Here is a 9,217-nt window from a genome sequence, read left to right as displayed (position 1 = left end):
TAGGAAAACAGATCTATGCTTAATATAAGGACCTTCCAACCATGGACTATTATCAGTCTATGAACGACAAAGGCCCCCAAGGGAATTATTTTCTCCAAAAAATGAGTGATAGTACTCATTAAAAATGAATCCACTTGACATAAAAGCATTATTGGTGTTTCTAAAAGAGCTACATTATAACTTAACATTAATTGATTGAGTCATTAGTTTTAAATAGAACAGGCAATATATTCTTATTCACCAGTCTGAGTCATGGGTAATCAGTCTTTATGGGCCTTACAAAACAATGTTTTCAATAGTATCCATTCACCACCTAGATTGTCATAATAGTCATGCAAAATTTCCACTCTCTTCGTGAAGGAGCATTTTCTAGGTCTCTAAACTTTAACCAAAGGAATCTTTTACACGGGCAAGCAGTTATTTCCTGCAATGTATTTCCAGTCAATAATTCCAGATATATTAAAATGTCACACAGACTTTATAATAACCATTCCAGAATCTCTCGGGAGTATGACTCCCTTATCTTGGCTTAAAGAAAAAAAGAATCTACTTCCATTACACAGCTACTGATATTCCAATCACTGCAGAGTCCAGGAAATCTTTAATGAAAAAGTTAACTCTGTTAATACTCTAATTCATGCCCTCCTCCCTTCCGCCCCTCCACTACTTCTGAAAGTGTGAATCACTGTGAATTGAATGAAGTAAGGAAGATTTGATCAGAAGTATCAAAGTAGGTTAAGAATCTCCAAAAGAGCTCTGTAGGGAAGGGAGATATGTCCTGTTCAGGTGTGCTTCTTAATCTAAACCATCAGTAAGTGCTTGCTTATCTCATTTGCAGCACCATCCTCTGGTGAATCTAAAATGTTACAGCCTCCACTCAAATTGCAATCTTTGAACACCTGCTCATGTTACATTATTACTCTTTAATATGACCTACTATGCTTGAAAACATGTAACTTCCTCCAGTGAGCCCCTAGCTAGTTGGGATACAGTATGCATCTTGGGCATTTTTTTCATGCCTCTAACAACAGAACTTTCTAATGGCTTGATTATGGTATAACGCCATAATCACGTATTTGATTCTTCGTTCTGACCCTGCATTAGAAATAGAGACAAGTTTTAGGTCCTAGCCAAAATTATTTCTTGATGTTTACACCTCAAAAGCTCTATTTGCTAGTAAACTGTCACAGTAATATCAGATCAGGGGTTCCCTGGTGGTGCAGTGGTTAAGAATCCACCCGCCAATGCAGGGGACACAGGTTTGAGCCCTGGTCCGGGAAGATCCCACATGCCGTGGAGCAACTAAGCCCGTGTGCCACAACTACTGAGCCTGCACTCTACAGCCTGTGAGCCACAACTACCGAGCCCATGTGCCACAACTACTGAAGCCTGCGCACCTAGAGCCCGTGCTCCACAACAAGAGAAGCCACTGCAATGAGAAGCCTGTGCACCACAACAAAGAGTAGCCCCCACTCGCCGCAACTAGAGAAAGCCCACACGCAGCAACGAAGACCCAATGCAGCCAAAAAAAAAAAAAAAATTAGATCATATGTAAGAATTCTCTAAAGAAAAAAAAAATTCAGACAAAGGGTCAGTTTAGATTTCAAATGCTACTATGGGAAGTGCTTGTGTCACTATTAGAACTAAAACATAGAGTAGGAGAAAATATATAGATAATTTTGGGATAAGGGTATAAGGTTCTAAAAGAAATCCAAGAAGCCAACATCAGTCATGTTCATTCAATACTGACATAAGTATCCTCATTTCTAAGAAAGAAGGGGAAGAGGTGGAGATAAGAAAGAGAAGCTGGTAGGTGATGAATCCTAATTTCTGCTTCTATCTCACCATAGGATTTTGGGTAAATTATTTAGTGTCTTGTTTCTGTCCCACCTCTAAGATTAATTTTAAATTGATAGTATAATGTAGAGGTTGATGTTCTTCTGTAAAGGTTCAGAGAGTAAATATTCTAAGTTTTGCTGGTCATATTGTCTCTGTCACAACTACCCACTTCTGCCGTTGTAGTGTGGGAACAGCATTACCGATGCAAATGAATTACCAATGCAACAGCATTACTAATGTGTTCCAATAAAACTTTACTTACAAGAACAGATTATTTGGGGACTTCCCTGGCGGTCCAGTGGTTAAGACTCCATGCTTCCACTCTAGGGGGCACAGGTTCGATTCCTGGTCGAGGAACTAAGGTCCCACATGACGCGCAGGGCACGGCCAAAAAAAAAAAACAACAAAAAACAAAAAAAACACCAGATTATTTGGTCCATGGGCTGCAGTGTGCCAGTCACTGGTATAATGTCTATTGATACTTAATGAAGAGAATTCAATAATATCCAGAGAGGTGCCATTAAAAAGAAAAGATAAAGAAAATAATGTATAAAGAAGGAAGGCTTAGAAGATGACAAAAGAGGAAAGCAGTTTGTGTGACAGAAAAACTAGTATTATAAGGTAAATGTTTTCTACAAAAACAAATAAAACCCAAAGACCAAGATCTGAAGTCTTTTTTTTGATGAATATTATTTATCATGGAACTTAAACCACAACCGGGGAAATTTAAGCATTATAGTCAATCTCTGGAGAAGTCACTTGGTCATTCTTCCAGATAAAAATACTACTAAAGAATTAAATCTTCTTTGTAAAGTGTTCACTATTATCTTAGTGGATACTATCAACCTAGAGGATCATGTTGGCTTATTTCATTACCATTCTAATTATTTTCACACTAGAGATCAATTCTAAAAACTTTTCATCCACCAGATATTTACTTAATTAATACACTAGGGGATAGAAATCATGACTATGTTCTTCTGTTTTGTTTTTTTCTCCAGAGTTGTCATGAATCTTTATGAAGCACCATCATATGGCAACATTTCAGTCCCCTAAATGTCGATGCCAATTACTTTGAATGCTTTATCAAAATAATTTGCCAGCATAACTAAAATGAAACATTGATACGATCTGAAGAGGGAAGAAAATCCTGTTGTTCCTCATGGCTTCTCCTACAGTTTATGACGTTTCCAAAATTCGGGAAGCAGCTTTAATAAACTGATAATTTTAAGGTTATACAGATTTACAATTTCTTATCTAACTCCTGGGACCAGGTGTGTCTCACAATACAGAATTTTTCAAATTTTAGAAAGGCAATACGGTTCATATACCACATAGCTTGTACCCCTCCAGTGAAGTCTGGAGCAGCACCTCATAATCAAATACATTAATTTTGCTACAGCCAAACTCATTTACACAAATAGAATAAAGACCACAAATAGCCTCATGTCAGTTCAGTTCAGATTTTGCTGTCAAATGTTTCTGTTGCAAACTTACAAAAAACCTTTTGGCTTTCAGGGCTTTTTCAATTTTTGAATTTTGTTAGGGACAGAGGGTCTGCAGTATGTAAAAACAAAACAAACAAAAAGTTTTTCCGAAGGCTTTTTCAGTGCAAAGAGACGCTCAATGTTGAGTATTTGAATGATACAGTCTTGTACTGGAAGCATAAATTCAAGAACAATAAGCCTAAATTCTACTATAGGCACAATTACTGAGAAAAATGGGCTCCCTCTGTTCCAGGGAGTCTCAATTTCTTTTCAGAGTCAATACACACATAGCATAGAATCCTCTTTCATCAGTATTAATCGTCATTCTCACAGGGATTCTCAAACAAAAGGGCTTGTGCCTCAAGGATAGATGATTTTGATATGAGAATCTCCTATCCCTTAAAAATCTTTGGTTTTCTCCCCAGTAAAAAGATGGTTCTTCTAGCTCTGGCAGTAATTGCAATTCTGTAATTTAACTGCAGAGCTCTTCAAGAGTTTGATTACTTTAAACCCAGAGCATTAACTTTTTGGTCCCAGGTGTACCTTAGAAATACACATAAACCACTGTTAAAAATACAGATGTCCAGACACCACCACATCAATACATTTAGAGGCCCAAAGCACCAAAAAGGTGGTAGTCACCTCCCTTATACATATTTCAAAATAAAAACAATACTAAATCATGAAACACGTGTAAAGAAATCCATCCTAGATCAGATTTTTCTTACGCGTCTTTGAATCTTTTGTGCTTTTTTTCATTTTGATGCCCCTGTTTTGCTATATTCCTCAGGCTATTCTTCCTAGTGGATAACCCAGTACCGGGAAAGCCTTCAGACTTGTAGTCTGAGTTCCCAGTGGGAGCGGGTGGGGGGCGGGAGACAAAAAAACGGAGAGACAGAGACAGATGGGGTGGAAGCCCCCCAAACTGCCGTGCAGTCTAAGAAAGGTTCTGCAAGGCCACTGAGGAGTCTTCAAGCCGAAGTCGGCTGTCAGAGGAGCTCCCCGTCTCCCAGGGGTGGGCCTGCCCAGCATCCTTGCCACCCACAGTCAGCGACTGACAGAAAGCACGGAAGACATGGCAAGTGGGGCCACAAATTCAAAGTGTGGCAGCTGGTCACATCTGTTCTCTGTATTCTCTCAGTATTGAAGATCTGTGCCACTGGTCTCCAGTGTGGTAAAGGGGCTACACCCCCCCAGGAAAAACCTTTTCCTGCCTAGCATCTTTTTTTTTTTTTTTTAATCTATTTTTGGCTGCGTTGGGTCTTCATTGCTGTGCGCAGGCTTTCTCTAGTTGTGCGTGAGCAGGGGCTACTCTTCACTATGGTGCACAGGCTTCTCATTGTGGTGGCTTCTCTTGTTGCAGAGCACGGGCTCTAGGTGCACAGGCTTCATTAGTTGTGGCACACGGGCTCAGTAGTTGTGGCTCGTGGGCTCTAGAGCGCACGCTCAGTAGCTGTGGCACACGGGCTTAGCTGCTCTGCGGCATGTGGAATCTTCCTGAACCAGGGATTGAACCAGTGTCCCCTGCATTGGCAGGAGGATTCTTAACCACTACGCCACCAGGGAAGCCCCTGCCTAGCATCTTTTAAAGCTCTCAGGAACTAAATTCAATATGCTGTGACAAACCATAGTGGAAAAGAATACGAAAAAGAATATATATACATACATACATATATATGTATAACAGAGTCATTTTGATGTACAGCAGAAATTAACACAACATTGTAAATCAGCTATATACTTCAATAAAAATTTTTTTAAAAAGCTCTCCATAACTATTAATCTAAGTTCTCACAAAAAGTAAAAGCAAGTATTACTGAGTATGTAACATAAACCCACAAAGTTTTCACACCTGTAAACAATGCACCAAACGTTTTATTTCTCTCATATGCAAGCAGCTGACTCTCAAAGCATTTTAAAAAACACAATAGACATTATTACACTTTACTAATGAATTACTTCTGTCCCTGGGGATTAAATCAAATGAAAATGGTACAAATATTTGGAAGTTTATTTCTGAGCCAACTGAGATGATGAATTTATGGGTTTCTATAAATTACTTTTTCTTAGTTTAATGTTTTGTACATGCCATCAATACAATATAATTACTTAAATATTTAGGATATTGTCAATAGCTGTGATTCATATGAAAAATATAATCAGATACCTCAAATTCCTGATTAAGTCAGTTTTAAAAGGCACAAAATATTAGTACACTTGAATAAAGTGCAATTAACAGAAATTCTGCTTAAAGCTAGAAGTTTTGAATATAATACTTTCCTTGACAGAAAAAAAAAGTGATGGTGAAAAAGCAAAGACCACCATAACATTAGGGCATTAGTTATTATACCCTTTGTTTTGGAGTCTACTGTAAATTTATAACTAGGAAAATTTTTTAAAGTTGTAAGGCCAGTCTTAAAAAACATGAATAAGGATAGTAGAAACATTACCACACATATCAACAAAAACAGAGCAAACCAAGTTTGTGCACAACTTCATGTCATCATTAATTCAGTGATTTGAAGTAAATGCCATGTTAAAAACCATGAGCAAATTTAAAGATTCATCCAAGGAAACTAAGTACTTTTGAGCATTTTTAAAAAAGCTTTAATAGGCAGTGCATCTCTGACCAGCACAAATGGGATGCAGAAAGAACAAAAATGAGAGTGTATGGAGCTGAGTCTTACAGGCCTGCTCGCTCAAAGGATACTACCAGTGATTTTCCTCAGTGTTGTCAGATGCCTTACTTTATTTATATATAAAGCAGCTAGAGCTCTTTCATTATTCCTACTAAGTATTTAAAATACATTTCTATGTATGCATTAAAATTAAGTGTTAATTATGATGCCCTTAAAAATCTTTCAACTTATAAAATACAAGTTCTAGAAATATAAAAATATTTTTTTCATGTTTCTGACTCTTGAAAAACTTAAAGTGCAATATTTTCATGCATCAGCACATTGATCATGCCATATAAGTTCATCTCGAAAGAACATGTAAATAATTTCCAAAACTTTTAGAGAACAGAGTATAGATATTTTAAGTTTTGATTTTCCATTTGTCTTTCTATTACAGTGCAAGGAGGAAAAATAAGCGCCAAATCAAAACATGTTTTTATTAGGAGAAAATAATGCTTTCATGAAAAGAAAATAGGAAACATGTCATGTCTCCCTTTAGTGGTTTTTCTTAAGTCAATCACCTGGTTTACCAAAAATGTTGTATCAGTTCAATTATTGAACAAAATATACAACATTTGTTCAAAGACTTGTCCAAAAAAGCTCTCACAGAACACTAGTCATTCTAAGCTCCTTTCTTATTTTTCAGTAAGGACTTTAATTAAAAACAAGCTATTACCCTTTGTTTCACAATTTTAATGGAAATTTCACTGTGAGTTTAAAGTGATATTTCTTTAAGGGTCTGACCCATCCAGGTGGCAGTGCAGAAGTGGACTGCTATCATACACACAGCTACAAAATTAGAGCCAAAACTAAGGGGGAAAAACGGAAAATCCAAAACTAACTACTCTAGAAAAAAATTCCCAAACTAAAGGCTTCCTTGAAGAAGAGTGGTTTACAGACAAGACTGTGATTGGTTTTTCTCCCAGCTGCAGCCCCCTGGGATCTGTGATTAAGATGGTATTTGGGGCCTGAGAAGTTTCAGTGATGATTGCTTCATCAAATTTTGCTGGTGTCTCATTGACCGTGCATCCTCAATGGCACGACATGCTCTCTGGAAAACAAAATATTTACCATGAATGGTAAAGACAAGTACCGGCTCACGTGGTGGAGGAGAAAGGTACAAAATCAAGGGTATGAGCTCTCCACACAGGTCCAAAGACAAGAATACACAGATAATACTCGTCATGCTAAGACCCTTCTGCCCTGTTAAGCCCACAACATATTATTTTAAGCATATATATCCATCCAAAGCTATAACTAGTAGATCTTTTGGGAAAAGTAATAAGTATTGTTAATTATAACATTTTATTTCAACTTGCAGTGAAAACACTGAGAGGGCATTCTTTAAAATAAATCGTTTACCTCTGCTGTGGTGATATCCTGCAGGTAAATTTTCTGAACGTAGCCTTCATTGGCACTGTCTCTTTTTTGGAACAGACTTTGTTTCTGTTTCAAAACAAACAATGACAAGAAAGAAATTATTATGGGGAAGAAAAAAAATCATAACCTTTAATTGAGTGCTTAAATGTCAACTCTATTTTATAATCACTAGACTAACCAAATACACATATGCGGTACGATAAGAAATAAATCATTTTGGTACAAGGATAGTGGTTCCATATGTGAGTTGTTAGAATTTATGAAATTGGATGAGTATATATCTATCTGCATAAAATGATGGCTTTCTGCAGGCAATGATAAATAGCCTACAGAAATACCACTTGATAACTCATCACATCTGACAAATCAAAAAACCCTTCCTTCATTTCCTTGGCCGATAGATAAAATTCTTAGATAATGTAAAATACACTGAGTCAATTCTCACCACTTGTAAACTTGTATGAAAAGAAAGTAAATGTAAATTAAAGGATAATAGTACTTATATCTCTAACTACTGAATTTTATGATAAACATTTTTCAGATAGTTTCAGGAATAGAGATATTGTTTAGGAAATATCCTAAACAATAAAGAATTATTGTTTAGGAAAAAATATAGAAATTACCATCTTTGGAATAGTAATTTCCAGTTTTTTTAAAGGGGTAAAAATAAATTTATATTATATATAATAAAAATTATACATTTCAAAGTAAAGTGAGTCTACGAACTGAGCAAAAGATGGGGTATCATTTTTGCTAATTACTTGCTATATAATTAAAAAGTTTTTCCATAGAAAATGTAGAGGAAAGACATGAAAGCATCATTACATAATTAAAATGCATTAGCCTTCTATAAGTGTCAGATATTATTAAATGTGAGTGTTTTAGACATAATATTTATAATAATCTCCTAAAAGCCTAAAATGGGGAATCTTTCCAGAAGTATCTAAGATTATAGCAAAATAGTATCCATATGAAATTTAAAAAAAACCCTTCTACTCAATAATGCTTTATTCTACCAAAAAGAAACCTAATTCTTTCAGTGAACAAATTTAATATTTCACTCAATGCAATCAAGGACTGTCAGAAACTAAAGTACAGAACACAAATACATCTTCCCTTACTTTTCAGCATATAATAATAATAATACTTCAAACATTTTATTCGGTTAACTATAAAACAGAGTCAGAAAGCACTGGTTTCCATTCATTTAACAAACTCCTGGTTCTAAAGGTGTGATTCATGTTTTCTTACCTCAACTGAAATTTTGAGCAGATTTCCATCAACAATAGGAGACTGTACAAAATCTTCAAATGGATATTGCCAGTCTACGGACACATGGCCTAGGATTTCAACTTCCTTTATACACAACACTCGTCTATTTTGCAAAAGAAAACAAAAACATATAGGTAGTGATAAAGACAGTTAATTACTCTAATATTTCACTCTGCTGGACGGTATTACTTGCTCAGTAAGCATTATAACCTGGCACACTAAAAAATGTATGCTTCACATTTAAAAAAATAAAAGGTAACTGTCAAATAAAGAGCAAACATGGCACAAGTAACAAAGCAGACCTTCACAAATTCCCCTTCTGCCAATCTTGCAAAATTCAGAAAAGCGTCTTTTTTAAATTTTTTTTTAACTGACCAGAAAACTGAAATCATGCTCTTTAAAACACATAAGGAACAGACTATACTCTCATCTGGGAAGCAATAAAGGGAGAAGCCCCTGAAAATGTTTTACTTGGAAAATTATTAATTGCTTTTTACTGTCAATCACATATGCCTTTTAATCAAGAAAGAAATGTCACAAACCTCAAATGTCAGCAAAGAT

The 9,217-nt window shown here is 35.9% G+C and overlaps 1 protein-coding gene across 2 annotated transcripts in view; it reads right to left on the bottom strand.

Moving 5' to 3' along the window:
* Nucleotides 1–6,953: 6,953 nt before the first annotated feature.
* VPS13C (vacuolar protein sorting 13 homolog C) overlaps nucleotides 6,954–9,217 on the bottom strand; it is a 177,513-nt gene continuing 175,249 nt past the window's right edge. For both annotated transcript variants that reach the window (XM_007458876.1, XM_007458877.1), the window contains 3 exons: nucleotides 8,636–8,759; nucleotides 7,367–7,450; nucleotides 6,954–7,055 (listed from right to left, as the gene is read on the bottom strand). In XM_007458876.1, coding sequence (XP_007458938.1) covers nucleotides 6,954–7,055; nucleotides 7,367–7,450; nucleotides 8,636–8,759 — 310 coding nt within the window. The remainder of the gene's footprint in view (nucleotides 7,056–7,366; nucleotides 7,451–8,635; nucleotides 8,760–9,217) is intronic.

Source organism: Lipotes vexillifer, unplaced genomic scaffold (assembly GCF_000442215.2).
Source record: "Lipotes vexillifer unplaced genomic scaffold, Lipotes_vexillifer_v1.1 scaffold102, whole genome shotgun sequence".
Taxonomy (NCBI): domain Eukaryota; kingdom Metazoa; phylum Chordata; class Mammalia; order Artiodactyla; family Lipotidae; genus Lipotes; species Lipotes vexillifer.
This window is presented reverse-complemented; position numbering and strand designations above follow the sequence as displayed.